This window comes from Balaenoptera musculus, chromosome 1, assembly GCF_009873245.2.
Source record: "Balaenoptera musculus isolate JJ_BM4_2016_0621 chromosome 1, mBalMus1.pri.v3, whole genome shotgun sequence".
NCBI classification, from domain to species: domain Eukaryota; kingdom Metazoa; phylum Chordata; class Mammalia; order Artiodactyla; family Balaenopteridae; genus Balaenoptera; species Balaenoptera musculus.
The window spans coordinates 32,969,895-32,996,924 of record NC_045785.1 but is presented as its reverse complement, the minus strand read 5'-3'; the positions used below and the strand labels follow the sequence as shown (position 1 = coordinate 32,996,924).

The 27,030-nt window shown below is 49.5% G+C and overlaps 1 protein-coding gene across 5 annotated transcripts in view; it reads left to right on the top strand.

Annotated features, from left to right (window-relative positions):
* The window catches only part of RIMS3 (regulating synaptic membrane exocytosis 3), a 36,852-nt gene extending 18,244 nt beyond the window's left edge, over positions 1-18,608 (top strand). For 3 of the 5 annotated variants that reach the window (XM_036844190.1, XM_036844156.1, XM_036844179.1), the window contains 6 exons: positions 3,192-3,439; positions 8,775-8,916; positions 11,940-12,052; positions 14,592-14,693; positions 15,023-15,162; positions 15,879-18,608. In XM_036844190.1, the coding sequence (XP_036700085.1) occupies positions 3,223-3,439; positions 8,775-8,916; positions 11,940-12,052; positions 14,592-14,693; positions 15,023-15,162; positions 15,879-16,091 (927 nt within the window). In that variant the 5' untranslated portion in view covers positions 3,192-3,222 and the 3' untranslated portion in view covers positions 16,092-18,608. Of the gene's footprint in view, positions 1-2,654; positions 2,825-3,191; positions 3,440-8,774; positions 8,917-11,939; positions 12,053-14,591; positions 14,694-15,022; positions 15,163-15,878 lie in introns of all 5 variants that reach the window. The other 2 variants (XM_036844163.1, XM_036844170.1) reach the window with 2 other exon arrangements.
* Positions 18,609-27,030: the final 8,422 nt, after the last annotated feature.

The following is a 27,030-nucleotide window of genomic DNA, read 5'->3' as shown; positions in this document are numbered from 1 at the left end:
AACAGGAGACCCGGAAACAGGAGTCCAGGCCTGGCCACTTCTTAGCTGGGTTGGATGGGCAAGGCCTTAACTTCTCTGAGACTGGGTTTTCTCATCTGTGACATGGAGATAACTACACATGTAACAGAAATACTTTAAGGAGTAAATTAGGCTTTTGCTCTAGCTGGTTCAAAGTATCAGATAAGCCCTCTCCCACCGTCCACCAAAAGACCATGCAGATACCAAAAAAACACACAAACTGGCACTAGAATTGGAAACTAAAGAGGTCATCATAGGCCCAAGTCCAGGGGGACTTTCCATTAGCTGCAAGGTTGATGGGGGATGGATGGAGAAATACAATCCGAGACTCTGCATACATCACAGGGCCAGCGAGAACAGTCTAAACAGCCACAAAGAAGTCAAAACATGGCTCTAACTCATCCCTACTGTCATCCCTCATTCACCAGGCCGGCGGGAGCCGTGCTGATCAGGAGCCCAGGTGGCCATTCTCGGCTGTCTGGGGACTGTCTTCCTCGTCAGCTGGAGTGGTGCCTTCCCTTCCCACCCCCATCTCCCCTCTCCTTTCTATGTCCTTTTGAAAAGTCGGATTCCTCAGGGTGATGGGGCCCTGAGCCCTGGGATGGGAGCTGCCCTGGGGAAAGCTCTGGGGGCCACAGCAGAGCTGGGAAGGGCCTGGGGGCGGAGCCCGCCTGCAGCTGTCTCTCCTGTACTCTGTCCGAGCCTAGGACTTTCAGCCAAGTTGTAGAGGGCGACAGCAGGAGATCCCACCTCTGCACTAAACAGAGCCACGGGCACCTGCTGCCCTGCTCCCCGGAGTGACTTCCAGCGCCCTCTGTCCTCTTCCCTAGCACTCGTTGGAACCGCCATTAAATATTTAATTGCGTAACTAGTTATTCACTGTCTGTCTCTCCTGGACTGGAGGCTCTGGGAGGGCAGGACGAAGTCGGCCTGGCTCACTACTGTATCACTGGCACTCAGCAGAGGCCTTGGAATTTTAGGGGTTTAAATTTTTTTTAACATTTTTTTCTCAATTTTATACTCAGAGAAAAAATATTTTTCTTTTTTTTTTTTTTGCCGTACCGTGCAGCTTGCAGGATCTTAGTTCCCCAACCAGGGATCAAACCCATGCCCCCTGCAGTGGAAGCGCGGAGTCCTAACCACTGGACCGCCAGTAAATTCCCCCCAAAATATCTTTCTAAAGTATATTATTAAATAAAATGATGACCTTTAGCATAAATATAATACTTAAAACTTGGGATCACTTGTGGTGATCATTTTGTAATGTATGGAACTATCAAATCACTATCTTGTGTACCTGGATCTAACATAGTGTTGTAGGTCAATTATACTTCAGTTTTTAAAAAGGAATAGATAAAAATTTTTAAATGGCCTTGATTATTTTAGGACATCAACTTGCCAGTTTCTACAAGAAGGCCAGTTAGAATATTGATTAGGATTGTGCTGAATCTATAGATTAATTTAGGAATAACTGACATTTTTTTTTGGAATAGTTTTTTTAATTGAAGTATACTTGATGTACAGTATTATATAGGTGTACAGTATAGTAATTCACAATTTTTAAAGGTAATACTCCATTTATTGTTACTATAAAATATTGGCTATATTCCCTTTAGGTATTTGTTGAATGCAGCATTAGAGAGAAAATTTGTCTACTTTGGAAAGGAATTTGGCAATATATTCCAAGAATCAGAAAAATGTTTATGCTCTCAGTATTAGGTAAGATGCTTTTGGATGTAACAGAGAACCCTGAGTCAAACTGGCTTAGGCAATGGAAAACACATTGTCTCACATAGCAGGAAGGCCAGAGAAGGCAGGCTCCAGGTTGGCCTGAGGTCCTTTCTGTCTCTGTGCCGTGCCACCCTCAGCAGCACTGGCTTCATCCTGGGGTGGGCTCTCTCTCGGGAGAGAGGTATTAAGGGAGGAAGGGAAAAGACAGACAGACAGAGGGAGAAGCACCCACCTCTCTTGTAAGCCTGGAATCCAAATCTTCCCCTTAAGTCAGATTGGGCCAACTTAGTCATATGCCCACCCTTGGATCAGTAAGAGTTACCAAGGTGAATGCCACTCACTGATTGTTTTAAACAAATCAGGATCTGCCTCTAAAACAAGGGATGAGGTGGACAAAACCAGAGCTCTGTCAGGAAACAGGAAGTGAAAAGCTACCAGTGGCGTTCACACTCGCTAGCCCAGTCATCTCATTTCCAGGAGTTGATCCTAGGGAAATAAGCAGATAAAAATCAGTGTACAAAGATCTTTATTGCAGTGTTGTTTAAAAGACAGGAGAGAAAGGGATAGAGAGAGAGAGAGAGAGAGAGAGGAGAAAGTTGGACTTGATCTAAGCAGTAACCGTATTGAAACATTTAAGTCAATTATAGTGCCTCCATACAATGGAACATACTGGTGGCATTTAAACATTTCTACAAAGTGTTAATAACATTGGAAAGTCTTGTGATATAACATTAAATGAGAAATAGCAGGATATAAAATTGTATTGGCAGTATAAGTTCAGTTATTTTTTGAAATGTGTGAAAAAGAGACTGGGAGGAAATCGGCTAAGATGCCTGTAGTGGCTGTCTCCCAGTAAGGGTGATTTTCCCTGCTTCTTTACACTTTTCTGTCCCACCCGCTTCAAGCAGGAGGACCCCTTCCACAGTCTGCCCAGGCTGGAGCCAGTTTTGTTCTGCCTGTTCTCATTTTTGGCTGTGAAAACAACAGTCACGCTTACTGAATATTTACTCCGTGCCTGATACCGTTCCAGGCACTTTCACCTGCGCTAATTTAATCCTTACAACAGTCCTACGAGGTAAGTGCTTTCATTTCTCATTTTGCTGAGGTGTTCACTGAAACCCCCGAGATGTTTGGTCATGAGGTCACACAGCTAGTGGGTAGAGGCCTTTGGAATTCAAGAGTGGGTCCCATAACTGCACGGCCTCCGCCTTCACCGCCAAACCAGGTCACTTGTCGGAGCAGCCACATGCTAATGAGAATAGTCCCGTTCATCGAGCCAGATTCTGGGCACACCCTTTACATTGACTTGTTCATTTCATCCCCACAACCTCAGAGAGGCTGAGTGCCTTGCCCGAGGTCACACAGCTAGGAAGGGGTGGGGCGGCGGTAGAGGGGCCCAGGGTCTGACGTGGGACCCCTTTGTCTCTCCCGCTGCCCCACAGGGTTGCCTGAGGCCCTGCCGCCCCGTGGATCATGTTTAACGGGGAGCCAGGTCCGGCCTCAGCTGCGGCCTCCAGGAACGTGGTGCGGAGCTCCAGCATCAGCGGCGAAATCTGCGGATCCCAGCAGGCTGGGGACGGGACCGGGACCACCACCGCCAAGAAGCGGCGCAGCAGCCTCGGGGCCAAGATGGTGGCCATCGTGGGCCTGACCCAGTGGAGCAGGAGCACCCTCCAGCTCCCCCAGGCTGGTGAGGGGTGTGGGGCACCCCGCGCTGGGGCGGGGCCCCTCACAGTGACGGGGCGCCCAGGGGCGGTTCTCACGGGTGGGCACTCCCACCCCCACACATCCTTATGTCGCACTTACCATGTACCAGGTGCCGCTCTGGGTCTAGTCCGTGTCCTACTCACTGACTCCTTCTGTAACTCTATGTGGAGGGTACTGGAGCACAGAGAAGGGAAGTAAGATGCCCCAAACTATACAGCTAGTAGGTGGTGGAATCTGGGTTCAAACCCCAGCATTGGGCTCCCGAGTTCATGCTCCTAACCTTGGTGCTCTGCTGCCTCTGCACAGACTTACGCATTTATCAGCAGTTATTCATTAAGCAGCCATCATGTTCCTGGCACTGTGCTGAGTGACACCACAGCTTCACAGAAACATCCACGGGATTCAGTCTCACCTGTAATCTTCGAGTTTCCTAAGTACAAGTAGCTGCACACATATGTTACAAAGCCACGAGAGAGACACACACATACAAAGACACATGCCTTGCATAATCACATAAATAGCATGCTCAATTGCTCAGGAAACCTACCCTTACGCACATGCACACTCAGTGGCCTGTGGTCATAGAAACACATCACATGTGTGTACGCATATACCTCACAAAGCCACATTCACACACTACCTTCACAGCTACCTCCTGATAAATACAGCATACTTTCTCAGACACCTGGTTATAGAATCCAACTTATGCTCAGCCTGGCGGGTGACCCACCTTGTCACACGCAGTCACACCTGGAGCTCACGTCATCCCCCCACCAAGACCTCCTCACTTTGTGGCATCAGCCCAGACACCAGCTGGTTTTGTTTTAAAATCTCTTCCTGCTTATTTTGCTCAGAGTAACAACTTCCCTAAGAAACCTTCAAATAGGCCGCTGGATGCGGGTGGTGAGGGGATGGGGCACTGGAGGATCCGGGGAGAATGCCCATCAAGACTCCCAGCTGGGGCTGGGGCTGGGGGACTTTTCCAGGCCTTAAAATAGATTTTTACAAAGCCCTCCACAGGAGCATGTGGGATGGTCTTTTCCAGCAATCAAGCTGCGATATGGTTTCTGGCTCAGAGAAATGCTAGATGGGGAGGGGGCTTGAGATTATGAGTGCCCCAGGATGAGCATGGCCCCTGTGAATATGCTTGACACTAGGGAGACAGGAAGATGGGGATCTAGGAATCCAGGAGTTCGGCTGGGACAGGACCAAGGGGGTGGCATTAAGGTTGGGGGACTAAGATTAGGAGGGCCCCCAGGAGTCTGGCTTCAGGAAACCAAGCCCTGCTGATCTCTGGCTGAATTGGCTGATTCAGCTTCAGACCCAAAGATCTCTTCATGCCCAAATGATTTGGAGAGACAGTCTTCCAAGGCCAGGACAGGTGCCTGAGTCACTGTGAGACATATCAGTGAACTGCCTGGGACTGTCCACCTACCTAGGCTCCACAGTCAGCAGGCAGGGATTGGAGCAGACACCAGGATGACCTCCAGCCTTGAGAGGAAATGAATGATGGTGGGGCTTCCAGATCACTTGTCTCTGCGGTATGCAAGGGCATGGCTGAATGTCTGGGGAGCCAGGGGAATTGCCCACTGCCCTTCTAACCAAAGGTCTCTCTGAATCATCCAGTTGCCAAATGTCAGAGCAGGAAGGGGCCCTGGGGATCTGGAGATCCTCTGGTCTAATGTACTCATTTTATTGATGAGGCATCTGAGCCTGGAGACGAGAAGGTACTTTTTTGGAGAAGGACTTCAAATTGGCCTTCAGAGATACACCCTGTCATTTACTAGCTGGGCGACTTGGGCAAGTTACTTCACCTCGCTGAGCCCACTTCCTCATTTGTAGAATAAGGACAATAATACATGCCTTGCTGTGTTGTCCAGGGGATTGAATGAGATAGGATGTGTAAAGGTACCCAGCCTCTTGCCTGGCGTGTACTAGACACTTGGTAAATTGTTGGTGTTATTATTACCCATGGGCACACAGTAGGGCCAAAAAAAAAGTGACTTCTCTGGCCTCCACAGCTCTGCCCCTTGCTTGTAGAATACTCCTCTTCTCTTCATAATTACTTGTCCCCATTTTGTTCTCCCAGGCCTTGAGGTTGCCAGTGTCCCAGCTTAAAGCGCCATCCTGGGTCTGGCCTCAGAGGGAGGTATGGGACCGATCACTGTGGGCATTGGCCCCGGAAACTCTGTTCTGGGATAAGATCCTAGCAGGGTGACCCTGCTGCCCCCGGTGGGATGGCTCAGTTCCCTGCAGGGCGGGGCTGTGTGAAGTGGGGAGGAACTCCTCTCCAGGACCCAGTCTTCTGGGCTATGAGTCTGCCCTTCCCAGGTCCTCCATACTGCTCATTGGCTTGAGCCCCACCCATCCTATCCTCTTTGTTTCAAAGCCTGGTCTATTGCGCCAGCCTCCCCTCTAGTTCCCCTGCCCTCTGCCTGCCCCTTCCATTTTATTCCTTATGTTGCCCTAGAATGGCCTTCCAAAAACTCACCCTGAAACTTTAGAGGACTAGTCCTGGCTCTAACTCCTCATGGGACCTTGGTAGAGTCACTTTCCCACTGGGCCTCAGTTTCCTCTTCTGTAAAATGGAGCTTAAAAGACTGTCTCCCAGCTTCCTTCTAGATTTAACATTCTTTAAGTTGTGGGAGCAGAGAGGAAGGTGGGGTCAGATCTTTGGGCTCCCAGGACACAGGTGGGTTCTGGCCTGGCCTTAGGCTGGGTCTACACAGGGCCATCCTGGGCTGTCCTTGCCTTTGCCCAAATGGAGCTTCTCTTTTCAGTACCAAGGACAGTGGCTCTCCCCTCCTAGTCTCTGGGCCCTGGACCAGGCTGGGGCAAGGGCTCAGGATCATTCCAGGAGATCCCATGGGGAGTGCTGCTGGAGGCTGTGTTTTCCTCTCCCTTGTTCATGGTGGGACAGATGGGATGGTCCCTGGAGTCTTTTGGTCTCCAAGGACCACAGAATTATTGCAAGCAACTTGGTCCAGTTCTCTAGGGAGAGAGGCTACATGAAGTTACTCCCCAGATCAACAGAGTTCAGAGACTGGACAGGTATGAAACCAGTAGAGGAATTTTCTCTGAGTTTGCAAGACCTTCCTCCTCACCCAGAGACATGGAACTTAATCTCTGCTGAATCACATCTCAAAACAGTGTGGAGTTGGTGGAGGGGAGTGAAAAGTAGCATATCAGTGAGCTGGGAGTCAGTGGGCCTAGGGTCTAGCTCTATGGGTGCTTGGACTTTAGGTTCCCCATCTGTGAAATGGCATTTCAGGATTCTGTAACTTCCCTACCCAGGGGCTCACAGTAGGTTGGGCAGATCAAAGAAGGTAAATTTTCTCCCAAATGGGTCAAAGCTTTCCTAAGCTCTAGAAGACGGGGGATTGGGGTCATGAGGTGGTGAGGCTCTGACTTCAGCTCAGGGTGTATGTTGGGGGGGTTTGAGGAGAAGGAGGGTGAAGTGTGGCCCCCACAGGCCCTTCTGTCTTCTAATCGGATTAGAGGGGATGTGGCAGTTAGGAGCAAGGGACAGGGCAAGTCCCCCCCACCCACAATTATTGCCCAGCCCTCTGTGTGTGCTGGGTCACACACCATTTGTGGGTTTGCATCTATGTGTGTGATTGAGCAGATGGGTTCAGCTCCTAGTGTTATTATGGTGTGAAGGTCACATGTGTGTGGCACGCTGTGTCATGTGTACGTATGACTAAGACTTGGTAAGACCATTTGTGGCTGTGTGACTGTTATATGAACATACACATGACCTTGTATGTGAGATCACTGTATAAACATGTGATTGTTGGCACTCGTGTGTGTCTGCTTATGCCTGTGTGAAAGAAATATGCATGGGCTAATAAGACTCTGTGGGGGGGGGGTGTGTGTGTGTGTAAGAGAGACAGACACGTTGACGGTCTCACTGATTCCTGGGTAGTAGCTGTTCCAATATCCCAGAAGCTGGGGTGGTTTCAGGGAAGACATTCCTCCTTACAGCACCCCACTCCCAGTCCCCTCATCCCATCCTCTCAGCCTTTCCTCTCCCAATGGGACTTCCTGAAAGATAAGTAGGGCAAAGCAGGAGGAATAAAGTCCCCCTTTTCCCAGGCTGGGGTCTCGAACGTCCCCTCCCAACCCACCGTTGGGTGTTAGTGGGAGAGGGAATTTCCAAGGTAACCAGCTCCCCCTTCCCTGCTGCTTTCAGGGGCTGTGCTGCCTGCCTCACCCTGGCCTCTCCCCATCCCTGTAAGCAACTCCACTCTTAATTTGCCTGGACCTCTAACCAGTGACAGCAAAAGGCTCCTTTGGTATAGTCCCTATCTGAGCGTCACTTCCCTCCCCATCAAGCGCCTCAGGCAGCCAAGCTTCAGGAGGGGAAGTCCCTGAAAACCCACAACCCGTCTTCTGTCTGCCCCCCCCCCCCCCCCCCCCCCCCCCCCCCGCCAGGCAGAGAGAGTGTCTAAAGGGACCACACTGCAGTGCTGAGGAGGTTGCCATGGAAACCCAGGCAGGATGGTGCGCTGCTAGGAGAGGCAAAGTGCCCCATGTTCCATGCAAGGCTGAAGAGGGGACCTAGGGGTAGAGGGCCCCCCGAACAGGAGCTACAGAGACACTGGGGGTGAGCTCTCACCACACAGCTTCTGAGGTTCTTCTGCAGACCTCTCCCTCAAAGCCAAAGTCAGTTCAGGTCAGCCTAGGAGTCTCCCTCTCAGTCTTATTTTTCTAGTGGCTTCTCCACGTCTCCACACACATGCCCCTCCACATTCAGACCCACCTTGAGAATGGGTGTTAGTTTGCCAGTGGTCAGGATTCACATGGGTTTGTTTGTTTTTTATAGGACCTGTGAAGGTATCACAGAGGTGGGTTGTGATGTCTGGGAGTGACAGGGTTCAGGAGAGTACCTGGAAGAGGAAAAGCAAATCTGGAAATTCCAGAGAAGGCAAACTTTCCAGAAGAAGAAACTTAACCCTTTGGGGCAAGGGCTGAAATTGAGTGGCAAGGTGTGGGTCAGGGGAGCCTGGCAGGAAGGAGACCGAGGGTGGAGGGCTGCAGGGCTGAGCGCTGCCTGCTGCCTCCCCACCCGTAGCCCCACCATCTCCACTCTGCCTCCAGCCATCCTTCTAGTCTGCTTTGTCTGCGTCACTGCCTTGAGCAGGGCCAGGGGTCAGGCTGCAGACCGGCTCTAGAGGTCATCTCAGCAGCGGCCCTGTCTCCAGTCAGAGCCCTGCCTATCCTGCCCCCTCCCAAGAGGATGACTTTAGCAGTGATCTCGGAGAAGCCTCCTCAGTGATCTGACCTGTTCCTTGTCTGTGCTTCGGGGGGTGTCACAGAGGGGGCCACCAAGAAACTGCGCAGCAACATCCGGCGGAGCACGGAGACGGGTGTTGCCGTGGAGATGCGGAGTCGGGTCCCTCGCCAGGGCAGCCGGGAGTCCACGGACGGGAGCACCAACAGCAATAGCTCCGATGGCACGTGCGTTCAGCCCACCCCCACCGTGTACCCACCCTCCACCTGGGTCCCCTGGTCACAGGCACAGGGCTGGAAAATCTGCTTGCGTTTCCAGCCCAATTATTTGAGTTCCTCTGTATCCCCGCCTCCCTCTGTCCCCCTCCCCTGGACACCCGCTGCCTGGGCCCCAGTCTTCCTATTGCCCTGGGCCGGCCTCTGTTTCCCATCAGAATACCCCAGTGGCCCAGGAGCAGTTCATCCCACCAGTATGTTTCATGCCTCCCACCTCCCAAGACCTCCATACCATCCTGCTCCAGAGGAAAGGGTTGGAAAGGAAAATGGGATCCTAAAATCTTTTAAATCTGAAACAGTTCGTTACAGCTCAGCTGAATGGAGTTCTCACAGGTGGACTTGCTTGGAGCTTAGGGCAGGAGTTTGGACTAGATCACTGTTTTTCAAACTGGATGATGACTCACAGGCAGGAAGTAAAATCTGTTTAGTGGGTCAAAACCAGCGTTAGAAAAGGAAATAGGAAATTCAGATGTATCCTATGGAGGAAGGAAAAATTACCTTGTGAACTTTTCAATAGATAGATAGATGTATAGATGCACGTAGGTCTATGACGTTAAATGTATTTCTTACATATGCATATGGGTTGCAGTCAAAAATTTGAAAGTCTCTGGGTTAGATATTCCCTTGGATCTCTTCTAAATCTATGAAATGATAGTTATATGATTAAGATTTTCTGAATCAGCTTCATCAAGGCCCAATGATTTCAGGATTCTGTGGCTATATTATTTAAATTCTATGATCACGTGTCTTGCTACCATGCCTGCTTCTATGAATGTGAGTAGCTGCTAGGATTTACCATATGCAGAATGGCACTTCAGATCAGTGCCTCTTACTCTGGGACCTACCAGCCACTATCAGGCCAAAAACAGTGTCTCATTTAATACAACAACCCTGAGGGATGTTGGTACTACCATTATTTCCATTTTACAAGTGGAGAAACTGAGGCACAGGAGGAGGGTATGGTACCTTTCCAAGGTCACAGCTATTAAGTGGTGGTGGAGTTAGGATTTGAATTAAGGACATCTGACCCTAAAACCTTTTTTCACAATCTCCACACACTCTATACTAAGCTCTTGAAATTCTGTGACCTCAAGAATCTACATTTCTTTTTGTTATAGTTGTTATCCTTTCTCTCTTTCTTTTTTTAATTGAAGTATAGTTGATTTACAATATTGTGTTAGTTTCAGGTGTACAGGAAAGTGATTCGGTTATACGTATATATGTGTGTGTATATATATATATATATATATATATTCTTTTTTGATTCTTTTCTATTAGAGTTTATTACAAGGTATTGAAGGTAGTTCCCTGTGCTATACAGTAGGTCCTTGTTGTTTATTTTTTAATATAGTAATATGTATCTATTAATCCCATATTCCCAATTTATCCCTCCTTCCCTCTCCTTTGGTAACCATAAGTTTGTTTTCTATATCTGTGAGTCTGTTTCTGTTTTGCAAATAAGTTTATTTGTACTATTTTTTAGATTCCACATAAAAGTGATATCATATGATATTTGTCTTTCTCTGTCTGACTTACTTCACTTAGTATGATAATCTCTAGGTCCATCCATGTTGCTGCAAATGGCATTATTTCATTCTTTTTTATGGCTGAGTAATATTCCATCATATATATATATATATATATATATATATGTCACATCTACACATATACGTGATATATATATATCACATCTTCTTTATCCATTCATCTGTTGATAGACACTTAGTTTGCTTCCATATCTTGGTTATTCATTTAACCTTTTCAGATCCCATTATCCTAAAAAATGTGATATTAGGCTATTGCTGACTGTGGCCAATAAAAATGGACGGGCCTTGAAGCCCCTTCCTGGGGTGTGAAGGCTGAGCCTGGTAGAGGAGAGACACAGGTCCTTTCCAATAAGTGTATGTAGCCTGTCTCCCCTTCCTGCCTGTCTCTGGCCATGGGGGCCTCAGGCCAAATGGTCCAACAGGGGATTGGTTCTGGGACAACATTTTCTCTCTCTAGGCAGGAGCCTGGGCTATTCTAGGAGATCTTAGAACTTTCTTTGGTCCATTGTAGCCTCTGGGCAGTTCTGGGCCAGCCCTCCCTCACCTGTCCTTTCTCTGCTGGCCTCCCCAGAACATCTAGGCTTGAGGACATGCAAAAGTAGCACATTTCCCATGATGATCACACCAACAGCCTCAATAACTGCCGCTGATTGTTTCCTGTTTGTCTGGAACTGCTCCTGCACCATCTGCCCTAATCCTCACCATCACCCTGTATGAGTTGGGTTTCATCTCTGTTTTGTAGGCAAGGCAAGCCTCTTACCGTTTGGAGCCTCTGTTGTCTCATCTGTAAAACTGGATAATAGCTCCTGCCACCCACAGTGGTGGTAAGGGTTAAATGATACAGTGGAGCATTTAGTGCGCTGTTGGCATCTGGCCAAATTTCAATCACTGTCAGTTTTTTCTGTTACTATTTCCAGGCTCCCCACAGCCATGGGCCACCCACCATCACTTGTCATTAATCTCAAACCTGAAATTGTGTTATTTTGGTCTCAGTTGCTGTTTTGGATACCACCTCACATTATTGACTTGGATTTCAAACTTATAGTCAACTCAAACTCAGTTCTTAGAACTTGTTCCGGGCATTGAAATTTCTGGCCTTTGTCTCTGGTTCTTGGCATTAACACCCCGTGGTGAGGATGCAAGTGTCCAGCAAGCCCTGCCTTTTCAGGGTCACCTTAGAAATTCTGGCGCTTGAGGATTAAATACCATGATTATGTGTGTTTATTAGTCTCTTTTCTCAAGTGGCATCAAAGTATTTTTCTTTAATGTGCAGAGCTGAACAGTTCTGTTTGACCCCAGCCACAGTAGTACACTCGCACGTTGTAGAGGGGAGGTTGAGGCACAGAGGGAGTGCCCAGTGCCCCAGGGGCAGAACCACTGCGTCCCGCCATCCAGATGCCCTCACGCACCTCACGCCTCCTTCTCCAGGTTCATCTTCCCCACCACCCGGCTTGGAGGTGAAAGCCAGTTCAGTGATTTCCTGGATGGCCTGGGACCAGCCCAGATTGTCGGGCGACAGACGCTGGCAACGCCACCAATGGGTGAGTCTTCTCAAGGGCAGGGTGAGTGGGGCAACGGCAGCCACGCAGCAGAAAGGGTGAGCTCAGTGGGGGCCCTGCGTGATGCGATGCAAGCAGCAGAAAGGAGTCCTCACTCGGGCTTTTGTGCCAGTGAGGAGGAGTCAGCATGCACTCCTCAATCCCTCCCGCAGCTTAGAGGAAAGGGGTTCCAGCCTTTCTCTGCCAGCCGCCCTGCAGCAGCTTTTCCAGCACATTCCCTCCCTCGCATCACCACACACTCACCCACTCTCTCACCGCCTACTGTGTGCCCCGCTGTGCTAAGTGCCAGGCATAAAATGGTGAACAAAAATCATCATGGCATTGACATCCATGGAGTCTGCTCCATCACTGATTATCTGTGGGACCTTGGCCAAGTCACATCCCTTCTTTGAACCTCGGTTTCCTCATCTGTAAGATGGGAATAATAATGCGTGCCGTAGTTCTGCGATCTAAAGACAATGTATTGAGTCCCTATTTGATGCTTCGCATGAAATATTTCATTTACGCCTTAGGAACTGTGTCTTATTTGACTTGTTACTTCTAACAGTGCCTGATACCTAGAAGACTTTTAGTAATTTTCTCATCCTTCTTCTCTGCAGCTAGGAAGTACTCCCCACAGTCCTTTTAGCTGCAGTTCTGGCTCCCTCCCTCTCTCTCTCCCTTAGATCCTGGCTGTGTTGGCTTCAAGCGGCAACTCCCAGGCTAGCTTCCCCAGAGATGCCTCCTCACCTCCACCCTTCCTTCCCCATCAGTCTGACCTGAGCAGTGTCTGACCCAGACGTCTGCACTCAGCCCTCACATAGACAGTGTCTAACCTTTGACCTCACAGCAAATGAGGAAGTTGAGTGCAGACAGCCCTGCTGTGAGCCATGCGGTGGAGCTGGCATTCCATTCCAGGCCAGGACTCCTCCCACTGCACTGCCCTGTCTTCCTCTAAACTGCTCACACAGGAGCCTTTGTCTGCTGGAAGAGGGGTCCACAGGGACCCTCAGAGGGTGAATGTCAGCTCCCACTGGGCTCTTGGGTGGGATTTGGCTAATTCCCAGCCCTTGCTTTCAGACTCTTTTTTTTTTTTTTAAATATATTTATTTATTTATTTATTTTTGGCTGTGTTGGGTCTTCGTTGCGGTGCGTGGGCTTCTCATTGCGGTGGCTTCTCTTGTTGCGGAGCACAGGCTCTAGGTACGCGGGCTTCAGTAGTTGCAGCACGCAGGCTCAGGAGTTGTGTCTCATGGGCTCTAGAGCGCAGGCTCTGTAGTTGTGGCACGCGGGCTTAGTTGCTCAATGGCATGTGGGATCTTCCCGGACCAGGGCTCGAACCCGTGTCCCCTGCATTGACAGGCGGATTCTTAACCACTGCGCCACCAGGGAAGTCCGCTTTCAGGCTTTCAAGGGCCTGGATAGTCTGCTTTGGGCCAAGGGCTGGGAGGCAGTGAGAGGAATCAGCCACTTCCACAAGGCTAATACGCCATCACAGCCTAGAACACTTGTGTGTGGTGCCCCCTGGTGTCCTAAACTGGGAAGGACAGGTTTGCCTTGGCTCACCTTGTTAGGGATGTTACAGTGAGACGTGGAGATTAATTCCTGAGACCTCCCCCTCCCTATTCCCCATGGGGAGGTCAGGAATAGCTAGAGGGAGAGGGATGAATTCCAGGATGTCTCCTGAAAGTCATAAATCTCCATCTTCCAAAGTGTGCAAATACAAACAGTTGCATGACGGCTCAGAGAATCTAAAATGGGTGGCTAAACCCAAAGTCTGGCCCATTTTAGTTTTTCTGCATCAGGCTTATGATTCTGCACCCCTTTGAAGGACGTCCCAAGTGACTAGTGCAGAATTACAAATTCTGCTAACCTGTGTCAAACAAAGCCAAGAGTTCTAGAAGTCAGACGACTGATATGCCTCCACACACAGAACTTGCCCCAGCTGGATAATCCATTTTGTGGGGCACAGAGAGGAGTTCTCACTCTGTGCTCCCGGGACATCTGCTGCCTCCCCCACATCCTTTATCAAGGGTACGAGCAGGCCCTCATTTCCAGGACGTGCCTCGTGTCCTGGGCAGGCTTGTATCTCAACGTCTCTCCAAACTGATATCCTTTAAATATTTGTTTGATGTTTATTTAGGGGAGTGGCTGATGACCACTGTGTAGCAGGTGAAGAAGAGCCACTGAGCCCACAGCCTCCCCTCTGTCTTCCTGATACAGGAAGCTCTGTGCCCAAACTTGCTATTCTGCTCAGTGAAGCAGAACACCCCTCCACCGCCCATAACCAGGCTTACATTTGTTGTTCCCCAAACAGGCCCCTTGAGGGTCATGCCGCCATCCCACCGTAAGGGCCCTATCAAAGCATTTCTCAGCTGCTCTAAAGTGGTCTCCCGAGAGCAGCTCCGGCGCATACAGTTTTGTCCATCTTGTGCCCTTTCCAGTGCTGGAACATCCTCTGCAGACTGGCGTGCTGCACAGTGGCTGGCCGGCCTGCCCCTTGGTCTGGCTCTGCCTGAACTGTCCCTCTTCTCCCTTGCAGGGGATGTGCACATTGCCATCACGGACCGGAGCGGCCAGCTGGAGGTGGAAGTGATTGAGGCTCGGGGCCTGACCCCCAAACCAGGCTCCAAATCCCTCCCAGGTGAAGCAGAGCAGCTGGGAGAGGGATTGTGGAAATGAGGTCCTGCCAGGGAGGGATATACAGCTGAGTTCTGCGTCTAGAGAGTCCCAGCTCCCCACTGGCCTAATCGGTATTCTCAACACTGGAGTCACGGATGGCCTGGAAGGCCAGTGAGTGGGGGCGGGGGAGGGGAGGACGGAGGAGTCGGTGTTGGAGCCCGTCTCTCCACCTGCTGTCCCCTGGTCAGCTCATCCTGCTCCCCTCCAGGATCACATGGAGGCTAGGGGATGGGGCGGGCCACAGAAGTTTCCCCTGGACACCTCCCCGTCATGCTCTCTTCCATCCCTCAGCCACCTATATCAAGGTTTACCTGCTTGAGAACGGGGCCTGCTTGGCCAAGAAGAAGACAAAGGTGGCCAAGAAGACCTGTGATCCCCTGTACCAGCAGGCTCTGCTCTTTGACGAGGGGCCCCAGGGCAAGGTGCTGCAGGTGAGTGTCATGGGGCCAGTGGGGCGGGGCCACTCTCAAAGACTGTGATGTAAAATTTGTCTTATTTATGATTTATCTTGTGCCAGACGCCTTAAATATGCTTTACCCATTTTTTGTTACAACCCGGTGAAGGTGTTTTTGCTCCCTGTTGATGCATAAGGACACCAAGGTTCAGGGGCGTAACTCGATTGCCCCCAGGTTGCACAGCTGGTAGGTAGAAGCAGGGTTTGACCACCATCTTCTTCCACCTGGTGCTAATGTTGATTGTCCCACTGTGATCCAGCCGCAGAGCGGGAGCTGTGACCCAGGTCCTGGACTCTCAGTCTGCAGCCCCCTTAGGAAGGTTGTCACCTGGGATGCTGGGAAGCTCTGGAAGTCAGACCCAGGCTCTAATCCCAGCTATGCCACCAATTACTGTGTATCTTTGGGTTAGTTAATTAACCTCTCTGAGATACATTTCCTTTTTGTGGAAATAACAATACATAGCACCTCTACCTAGATGGTTGTAACAATTGAGATAACGTATATAAAGTCTGTAGGGTCGAGCGTGGCACACCTTAAGTGCTCAGTAAGTTGCTGCCCAAAGTCAGTGTGAGTTTTGCCTCTCTCTGTCCCATCTGTGACCTGGCAAAGCTTCTACATGGTTCCTGGGCCCACTGCGCAGCCCTGGAGTTGGAGACGTGGCTCAGCTCCTCTCTCTTCCTCCCCACTGGCAGGTGATCGTCTGGGGAGACTATGGCCGCATGGACCACAAGTGCTTCATGGGCATGGCCCAGATCATGCTGGACGAGCTGGACCTGAGTGCCGCGGTCACCGGCTGGTACAAACTCTTCCCCACGTCCTCAGTGGCAGACTCTACGCTCGGCTCCCTCACCAGGCGCCTGTCCCAGTCCTCCCTGGAGAGTGCCACCAGCCCCTCATGCTCCTAAGGACCTCAGGAAGAGGCCTGGATGCAGTGTGGGAAGGGGTGCTGCCACCCCCCGTCTCCTCCCCTGTACATAGTCTTCACGTCTTTCTGGACCCCTTGCCTTGCTGCATGCCTGTTGGCTACTGGGCCTGTCCCAGCTGGCAGTGGAGACTCTAGTATGTGTGCGTGTGTGTTTGTGTGTGTGTCTGTGTGTGACCATGTTAGATCTGTTCATTTGTCTGGGTGTATTTGGTCTTAGTGACTATATGGGCTGAAATCCATGTCTCTCTGTGTCTCGTTGTAAAGAAACCCAAAGGAGAGTTGCGTGAACAGGACTCCCCTTGAGTCCAGGGGTGGAAGTGGGAGACGCAGCCATTGGTCCATCCCACCTGGTCCTAGGCTCAGGGCAGAGCCTGCGTGTCCCCACCTGTGCCTGTTCTTGGTGGTCCCTGCTTAGTTTTCTGTCTTGTTCTTTGTTCCACCTCTGCCTCTCCCAGCGCCTCTGCTCTTTTTTGAGGAATGTAGCGTCCACTGCAGCTGGCCACACCGAGGCCCCTCTGGGAACCCTGACACCCCTCCTCTTCACTGAGCACTCCGGCTGCTCTTCCCACCGAATGCATCCACAGCATGTAGCATCTCACCTAGCGCCCTGGCCAGGGCTCTGGGGGGCAGACGATGCTGGGAAGCTGAGGGCTTAAAGACCGCTTTCTCCCTCGGGCTGGCGCCACCTTCTTCCTACAAGTGAGATTCAAGGAGGTGTCAGTTCCCAGGGTTGCAGGCCAGGTACCGTGGAGGAAAGTGCTGGTACCTCCCTTAGAGTTGTTCACCTCCTGTTTCCCTCCAAGCCTCCTCACCTGCGACATGCCAAAGGAGCTCTCCCAGTGGACCCCAGGTGGTGTGGAGTGGACGGTCTTGACATGCAAGAGGTTGGCCTCATAGGGATGTTACCTGCCAAAGTGGGCAGCCCCTGGCGGCACCTGTGTCCATCCCAGGCCCTGAGGGTGGCCCTGTGCCCCTCTGGGCTCGTCCTGGAGGGGCCTGGCTTGTTGAGGATGTGCCCAGGGCAGGGCTGCTGGCAGGAATGAGGAGGGCTGGGGCTGACTTGCTCTGAGAATCCTGTCCAACCTTTGGGGATTAGCTGCATGAAGTTGATTATTGGGGGCTCGATTTTATTTTTTTGTTTTTTGTTTTTTTGCTCTTTTCCAGACCAGAGTCCATGTCTGGGAGCTCAGATTCACTGAGGCTTCAGCCTCCTGGCTCCACGGACAGCTTGGCTGTAGACTCTAGACCATCACAGTCACCAGCTCTGTATAAGCAATACTCACCCCTCTCGGCCTCCCTGCCCCCTGCCCTCTGCCGCTGCCCTCTGGAGGGTAGCCTGGCCTGCTGTAGACACCGCGCCTGCCTCTGCTTTCTTTCCACCCTTGTCTGGTTGGAGCTTCCCAAAGCCACTCAAACCCTGACCTGATTGGACAGCTGGGCCCTGGGGGTGGGCATCAGGGCCTGGACTGGACCTTGTGAGATGTCTGCTGGGAATCCTGAAGTCTGGCTCAGGAGTGCCCAAATCTGTCCCTCTCCTTCCTCAGGTCTAGCATGAAAGGCAAGAGGTTGCCCAGGAGGTAGACACAGCAGCCCTTGGGTTCATGTCTGGTGGGGTGGAAAGAGGCAGCAGGAGGGGTCAAGGTCTGGGACAGGCTCACGCTCTGCCTCTTCCCCAGATATCACCCCTGAGAGCTGCACTGACTCTAACCCGCATATGTGGGGATCCGTGGAGAGGTGCTTGGACTCCATCCATAAGCGAAGCCAGGCGGGCCTGGAGGTGGATTCCGAGGCAGGCAGGTGGAGACAGAGGCTGAGACAGAGCCATCCCCACCGGGGGGTCCTTTCTGGCAGGACCCACGTTAGGCTGAAGCCAGGGCCTGGCCACCTCCCTCCCGTGAAAACCAGGGGGAGGAGCCAGGTCCCCACTGGTCCTGCCCACAGACAAAAAGTGGGTGAGGGCAGTAAGGACAAGATAAGCTCCTGGGCTCCTGGCTCCTGCTGGAGACTCCATTCCTGTATTATCATGGCGGGAACCCTTGTGGGTGTGGAGAGAGAGACAGCTAGGCTGAGTTTTCTCTTGCTGCAGAGATTCTCTCCTAGGGTCAGACTGGGTAACGCATGCATTTCTCGTGTTTCTAAAATAAGGCAAAGGGCTCTGCGCTCTTAGATCCCAGGGCGGGGAGTGGGGGTGGGAACTCGCTTGCACAAGCGTCTTTCTGTGTCCTGTGGGTGATGCAGAGCAGCCACGCTCAGAATGGCTGAAAATCCTTGACGCCTTTGGGGTGCTGGGATGATTAGTGACCCATAGGATAGCATAGACATTTGCTGATGTGGCACCGAGCTGTGATATGCAGACCACGCGGTTACCCCCAGGGAATGGGGGTATCAGCGAGGGGTGTCACCCTCATTCCTCTAGAGGCCCAGGAAGACAGAAGGAGCTACCAGCAGAGGCTGCTGCTGGGGAGCTGAAGGCTGCTGGCCCCTTGCCTCTGCGGAAGGTTGGCTGGCACAGGGAAAGTTCTAGCCAGAGGTGGGGCCTGACATGCCGGTGACTTAGGCTGACCTGCCTACGACCCCCAGCTGCCAAAAACTGCCCAAGAGTTGGGCCACTCCACTGTTACACCTCGATAATGGGAAGTCATTCCCCGCACAAATGGATGTTGGGGAATTATTTTTAACCCTTTGTACCAAATTAAGTTACTAATCCCCACCTGGATTTTTCTCCCGTGAGGGTAAAGTCAAGTGAGGCTCCGTGTATGGGTGGTGGTGAGTGGCTGGATTTAAGGGTCTGTCTCTCAGCCTCCTGGAGGCAGGGGCTTGTCTGAAAAGCTGTTCTGGAGCTAGCCTGTCCCAGGAGAGGAGGGAGCACACGTGTGACTGCTGGCCTTCCCTGGAGGGGGCAGCACCTGTCCCTTGAAGAAGGCATGGCGGGGAGGGAAGGAACATGAGCCCCCCAGACACTGTTAGATGCGGTGTCCTGACTCCACATGCCCCCTCCTTACCCCAGGGGACCCTGGGGCTGATGACAGGGTGGGCTCTTTGTCATTCCATCTTCCTCTGCTCAGGCGGGATTCGTGGAAGCTGTGGCAGAGACAGCAGTGGCCCTGCAGCGATGCTGGGCTGAGGGCAGGAACCATGACAGATGATTCAGAACATCTGGCTTCACGTTTCTGCTCTGTTCAATCTGTCCCACTTCCTTCATAGACTCCTTCCCTAAAGGGAAGTCTGTGATGGGTCTTTGGTATGAATCAGGCTCCAGCAAATGGGGCCAAGTCTTGGTTCTTCCCTGAAGAATCACATCCCCGTTGTCAAGCCATCTCCTAAACTACTCCCCACCCAGTCTCTCCCCCGACCCAGCACTCCTAGGAAAGGAGCCCTTAGGAGGCTCTCAGTATGCAAGGAGCCCAGGCACTGCCGGCATTTCAGGGGGCCGAGAGAGAGGGTGCCCCTCTAGCTCACCACTCGTGGGATCACTGGTTCTCCCAGGGGCCTGACCCCCACCAGGGCAAGCATGCCTGAGTTCTTCTTTACTGCCAGCCTTGAGGAGAGCGGAAGCCTCCCACCCCTTTTAAAGACACTAGAGCCCTCCAAGGGTACTTTTTTGGAAATGAAATGTAGCACAATCTTCGACTGCATTACCAGGAGCCCTGGCACGCAACCAGGCTTCTTGCTCCACACCCTGCTGTCCAGGAGATGCCGTGCTCCTCCCCCGCCAGGGCTCCAGAGCTCCTGATACCTCCGATTCCCCATCTTCTTCAGCCCGGAAAGCATCAGGGCTTCAGGAAGGCTGCTCTTCCGCTTCTTTGATTGCTTCCTGCACTGTGCGAAGCCCGTGCAAGCAATTGCTGCCTTTGCTTGATGGTGGAGACAGGTGGCGTGTCCTTCAGGGCCAGGAGGTGGTCCAGCAGGGTTTCTGCAGTGGCTGCAAGGAGAGGGAAAAGAAGAGGCCTGCTGCCCTGCCGACTGCTCCCTTTCTCTTCTTCTCCCTGGAGTTTTCTTCTCCAATATCCTGACGCAGAAAGAGGTTCTTTAAAATGCTGCTTCCTATACTGGATTACCGTTCACTGAATGATCAGGAAGGAGATAGGAATATAGACTCATCCCCTGCCTTCTCCCTCAAGTCTGCTTTTCACTCAGGTCAGAAGAAATCGGGTCAAAACAAAGCAATCATGACTGAAGGGCAGGGGAACCCCGCCCGATCCAGTGAGGCCTGATGGGGGCTGGAGCAGCCTAGTCTGGCTGGGAAAGGGTTATTTTGAAAGAGTGCCTGAGCATCTCAGAGCGATGTCAGTGATGCCAAAGAGAGCAACTTGGCCTCCTCGGGCACCAGCTCTGCCAGCTGAGCCGCACACGTGCAGCTCAGGTGTCAGCATGCCCGATGGTGGGACCTCGTTCTCTGACAAAGGGCTTAATCTTTCCATGTAGCAAAGCAACTTCCCCTCCCCCAAACCCTGAGCTCAGGCTTCTGTGGGCCCAGCAAGGCTGTGCCTGTGAAGGAAACTTGCATTCTCTCAGAGGCCCAGACTGGCTTGGGGAGGATGCTTGTCAAAAAGCATGAGTGTTACTGCTCTGGGAAAACCTTCCCAGGCTCTGATTGGAAACTTGGCCAGTAAGGACAGGAGCCTTCGCCCTCCCTGGGAGCTCACACTGATGCCAGGAAGGGTCCTTGGGACTGGGTTCCAGAGAGCTTGGCAAAGAGAAATGGGCCCTGGGAATTCCAAAGGCAACAGAGCATCCGCCCCAATGGTCAGTGGCCTGGACAGCTGGCTACAGAGAATCAAAGGCTATTATATACAGAGAAGACTTGTGCAAGACTTGTGCAAGACTCCTCACTTTTCTGGGCCTCAGCTTCCTCATGTGCAAAACCAGAGCATTTGCTAGTTACTCCATGGTTCCCTCCAGGTTTTGAGTCTAATCTGGAGTTGATGAGGGTCGTGAGCCTGGTGCACCTGGCACCTGGTTCCACAGGCTGGTTCCTTCCAGACCCGGGTGCCCAAGCTGGGTGCAGGTCCTCACCCGTCCATGCCCAGATGCTGCTTCCGACAAGAACTCTGGGAATCCTAACAGACTCTTCTTCTTCCACCTCTTCCTGGTTTGTTGTTGTTTTCTTACGTAATGAGATAATTAAGGGTTGTCTACAATGGACTTTTTCCAAGGTGCTGATGTGATGTCACAACCTCAGATGCATCCTGCATAGGTCAGTATCCCCACCAGCAGATGAGGCTGGGTTGGTCCTCATTTCTGCTTCTAGAATGAGAAAATGGGAGAATTTTAAAGGGAGATGCTCTCTGATGGGAGGAGAGAGGGAACTTATTTCCCTTCAAAGTATTTTGCTTCTTGAAACAAAAAATTACTCTTCTCCAGAATGTCTTTTACCAGACACCATCTCAGCAGGCAGAGTGGCTGCTGCTTTCTTAGGAAAAGTTGGCCTGATTATTCCATCCACTCCTTTAGAATGTAAATTCATAGGAGGCAAGAACCCCTTTTTTAGAATTTCCAAATGCATCCTGCAAAGAGAGAGAGCAGATAGGGACTGAGAAGCACACTGTTTAGATAAGAAGCAATTAGCCTTTTATATCTGTGCTCTATACATTTTCTATGTGCAGCATCTTTCCAAACTCGTTGTGGCTCCCAGGTGGCAGGTGGATGGATGGGAAGGACTGCCGGCTGTTTCTTACAACACTCTTGCCAATTCCCTTGAAGAGAAAATTCTTCACATGGCTTCTGCATGTACAGTATTTGGGCAGCAAAAAATGATTAAAGTCCGTTTGAAAATGGTTCCATGTGTTGCTTTCTGAAGACGGTTCTTAATTCTAGGAGAGAGAAAACAGGGTTCCAGGTGACTAAACAAGGAGGAAGAAGATGCCTTGTCTGAGAGGCAGAGAGAAGTACATTTCAGAAAAAGGCTGACCTGGGCTTCTGACTCCTGTTTGGGAAATCTGTTGCCACAATGATGTCATTGGGCCATGGAATCTGACTGTTCCAGGCAGCTTCCTGGCTCTGTCTCCCAGGATCCCTGCTTACAAGCCCTCAAAGCCTTCTATTCCCACAGATTCCACAGAGGATGCCCAGAGCCAAATAGAGGGAAAGATAATATGGAGCTAAGGGCACTGCTTTTGACCCACTGCTGCTTTCTGAGCTCTTGGATCCAGTAGCTCTTCTCAGACGTGGCTGGGGCACTCTTGCTTATTTCAGCCACACCTGATACAAGCAGTAAACATAGCTGTTGACCTCCAGTGCTGTGACACCTGGAACACCCCTTCCCCTCCCTCAAGGAGGGACACAGCCACTTCTGGGCAGTGCCATTGTCCTCCTAGGACTGGGTCTGGGAGTACAGAAGATGGACAAAGTATAGCAATGTCATAGCACATGCTTGCCGGGGGAAAGGTGGACATCTGCCATCCCAAGAGCCCTTCAGAGTGACCTCCACTGCTTTGGCTCTGGCCCTTGGCCTTGAAGTTCCAGTGGGCACCACCTCTAGATGTAAGGCCCATGAGACCTATATATAAGCTCTGGTGCTCCCCAGGGTTCTGTCTTTTACTTCTTTCCCACTTCTGCTCTCTGAGACATCTCATGCACTCTCATGAATTTAAGAACTTCTGTGCTTCTAGCCAGTAAAATTTTCAAAAATAGAAAAAAAAGACAAGAGGGACAGACAGCAAAAACTGAGATCCAGAGAAATTCTTCAGACAGAAGGACTATTGTACATACCTCATAGGGTTTTGGGGGGATCCAAGTGAGGTAATATGTTTAAAGTGCTCAGAACGTGCATGGCACATAGCATTTACTATGTTTACTATTATAAAGGAAATGATGGAAAGGCTGAGATGTAAGAAAGAAATGTGAGAAAAGAAACAAGATTAGTAAATATTAATATATACATTATAAAGCTATAATAATGCTTACTTTTTAAAATTAAAAAATATACTAAAATATTGGAGAATAGTAGCACATAAATTGGTCCTTGGAACATTCTTGGAGACTAAAGACATTGAATAACTTCAATTTTCCTTAAGTATCCATTCTAAAATCCATACTAAGAAAATAGAAATAGAACCAAGTAGACTCAAAAATCCTAAATACAAACTATGAAGTCCAATAGTGTATTAAAAAATGATACATCATGATCAACTGGTGTTAATCCCAGAATACAGGGGTGGTTCATTAGAAAAATTCACTGAATTCACCACATCAATAGACTAAAGGAGAAAATAATTATCCTAATGCAGAAAAAGCATTTTATAAGGTTTAATCCTATTTGTAATAAAACTACTGCAAATAGAAGGTAACTTTCTTGATTCGATAAGAGACATATACCAAAAAACCTATAGTAAATATTATATTAATGAAAACACTTAACATATTCTCTTTAAGATCAATGCAAGGAGAATCAATGATGTTTCTTGGACCTGTCAGAGAACTGATGCTGCAAGGCAAACTGCTACCTTGAAATCTGGAACGACAAGCACATACAGAGAATTAGAGCTAGTATATGCTTGCCAGGAGAACCCACTAGAACCAAAAACTGATGGAACACTTAAATGTTAATATTAACTAATTGCTGGAGGCTAAGTGTGGACTAGTTTGAGAATGACAAACAACTGGAGGCTGGGAAGGGTGCATATATTTATGGACTTTTTCTCTAGGCACCTACAGTAAAGACCTGAGAAAGATCTAGTGGTTTTATCAGGGTGAGGGGAAGAGAAAAGTTCTGAAAAACATCCAGAGCCTACAGCATGACAAAAGCCTACTCTCCAGGGAAAACACTTAACCAGAGCCCACCCTACCCTGGAGAAGGGCATTTTCCCCAGTCTAGGACCCTCTAGATCTCCTGTCTCACCTAAGGGGAGAGGAAAAGCTAAGAAACACTTGTGAAAAAAATCACAACACAGGGAAATAGACCCATTAAAAGAATGAGGTGCAATCATATTATGGAATGCTTCCTCTGCCCCACAACTTATCCCCATATGAACAGGGACCTAGTGGCTTACAGTTGAAATAGCTGTAAGACACAGCCTCTGAGAGAAGCCCCAGACACAGCCTCTTAGGGAAGCCCCAAATCAAGAGGTGGAGATAAAGGGGCTTCCCTGGTGGCACAGTGGTTAAGAATCCGCCTATCAATGCCAGGGACACGGGTTCGAGCCCTGATCCGGGAAGATCCTGCATGCCGCAGAGCAACTAAGCCCGTGCGCCACAACTACTGAGCCTGCACTCTAGAGCCCTCGAGCCACAACTACTGAAGCCCACGCACCTAGAGCCCCTGCTCCACAACAAGAGAAGCCACCACAGTGAGAAACCCGTGCATCGCAACAAAGAGTAGCCCCTGCTTGCCGCAACTAGAGAAAACCCGCATGTGGCAACAAAGACCCAATGCAGCCAAAAATAAATAAAATAAAAATAAATAAATTTATTTTAAAAAAAGAGGGGAGATAAAAATAAGGTCACCAGAGGAATTTGAAATCTATGACACATATAGTTACACTAAATACATCCCAGCTCCTAGCCAGACTAACATAAAATCACACATTAAGGCCTATTTACCTTGGTTCCTGTTACCAATATCCTGTTACCCAATGCATGATGTCCAGCTTTCAACAAAATATTAGACATACTAAAGGCAAGGAAAAAACCCAGCCTGAAAAGAAAAAGCTGCAGAACCAGAATCAGATATTATACACAATGGGGAGTTATCAGGCAGACAATTTAAAATAGCTATGCTTAATAGCTATTGTTAATATATTAAGGGATCTAATGAAAAAGACAACATGCAAGAACAGGTGAGTAATGCAAGCATAGAGAGGAAACCTCTAAAAACAAAAAACATGGTAAAAATAAAAATAAACTAGCAGAAATGAAGAACGCCCTTGATAGTCTCATCATTAAATGGGACATGGTCAAGGAAAGAACTAGTGAGCTTGAAGATAAGGCAATAGGAACTTCCCATACTGGAAGAAAAAAAAAAAAGTGAAAATAACAGACTGGAACATCCAAGAACTATTGGGGATTTCTAAAAAGGTGTACCATGTACATATTGGGAATACCAGAAGGAGAAAAAGTGGAGCAGAAATATTTGAAATTTGTAATGGCCAAGAATTTTCCAAAATTAGTGACACCAAACCATAGATCTAGGAAGCTCAGAGAACATCAATTAGGATAAATACCAATAAGCTTATACCTAGACATATCATATTTAGGGGAAAAAAAGATCAATACAAGGAGGCCCATTATCATTATTACCATTTAAAATAGTTCTAGGAATCCTGTACAAAGCCACAAAGACAAAAAAAGAGGCAAAGGGTTGAAAAAGGGATAAAGTTATCATTTATAGATAATCTGATTACTACCTAATTAAGAAAAAAATGTTAGAACTAATGAGAGCATTCAGCAAAGTTGCTGGATACAAGATCACGCTACAAAAATCAGTTGCATTTTTCTGTAACAGCTATAACCAGCAAACATGAGATATTATCCACAATAGCAATTTAAATTATTAAGTAATGACTACTTAAGAATATGTAAGACCTCTATGGAGAGAATTTTCAAACTCTAAGAGTTGATGATCTGAATAAATGAAGAGACATTCCCTATTCTTGGATAAGGCAGTTTAATATAAAGATATTAACTCTCCAAGTTAATCTGTAAATTCAACATAATCTAAAATTTTCAGCTGGTATGTTAACTAAACTTACTCTACAACTTATGTGCAATAATATAAGTCTATGAATGGTTAGATCAACTTCTGTTCAAAGAAGAGAAAACTCAAAGATTGGCATGTGTATATCTGGGAAATTAACATATGACAAGAGGGGTACCTTAAAACAACGGGGAAAAGTGGATTGTTTAAAATATGTATTAGGAAACCTGGTTCACTATCTGGACCAAAAAAATCCCTACTGTTGGGCTGCACACCACAGACTTTCAAGCCTTGTAGTTGCCTAGCCTTCAGAGGGAAGAAGAGCCTGGAGACAGTGCTAGAGTCATCAACAGTTTATTGGACAGGGGATCTTACACGTCCAAAGCAAAAGGTCCTGGAGTGACACCCCACTGTATATGACAGGCAGGACATGGCAGCAATCTTCGCTACTTGGGAGGAGACGGAGGCTACCATTTACTGGGGAATTGATGTCAGGTTGGCTCATCAGTTACCAGGGAAACCAGTGGCTGGGGCAGGAGGCAAGCACATGGGCAGTTACTAAGCCCTATAATTAAGAGGATTGGATAGTTATGTGAGTGAAGCAGGCCCTGGTTGAGCAGGGGATGTACAGAGAGCAAGATAACAGCCACTGGTGGCCTGACTATACAGTCCACCCCTATATACCCTGCACGACCCTTACAATCTTGGTCCACCCCTCTTCCATGATATCCCTGGGGCCAGGTATGTAGAGGTGCACTGCAACCAGGTACCACAAATGCAATACAGATGGCAGCAGCTAGAGAGCATCAGGTGTAAGATACCTACTACACTAAAAACAGGGATTTGCAGGACTTCCCCGGCAGTCCAGTGGTTAAGACTCTGTGCTTCCACTGCAGAGGGACGCAGGTTCAATCCCTGGTCGGGGAACTAAGATCTCGCATGCCACGCGGTGCATCATGTGGCCATAAAAAGAAAGGGATTCGCCAAGAGGTGGGCGATTTTGGAGCCAGGCACTTAGCATGCAAGACAGGAGGAAGGCGAGAGTCTTCAGCTGTCCCTACATGGGTTGTCACCCAGTCCGTGAACTGATTCCCTCCACTCAGGCTAGGACGAAATGTGAGATGTTTAACAGTCACCATGGGAGATCATGACCATTACGCAAAATAAAAGCAGTAACAGCATTCTGAGATAATACCACCCCTGCCTGTGGATTCTGTCCTGGCCTGCCATATCATCTGTCCACCCTTTGTCCCCATAGCCAGTGCCGAGTACTGGAGAGGTGGTA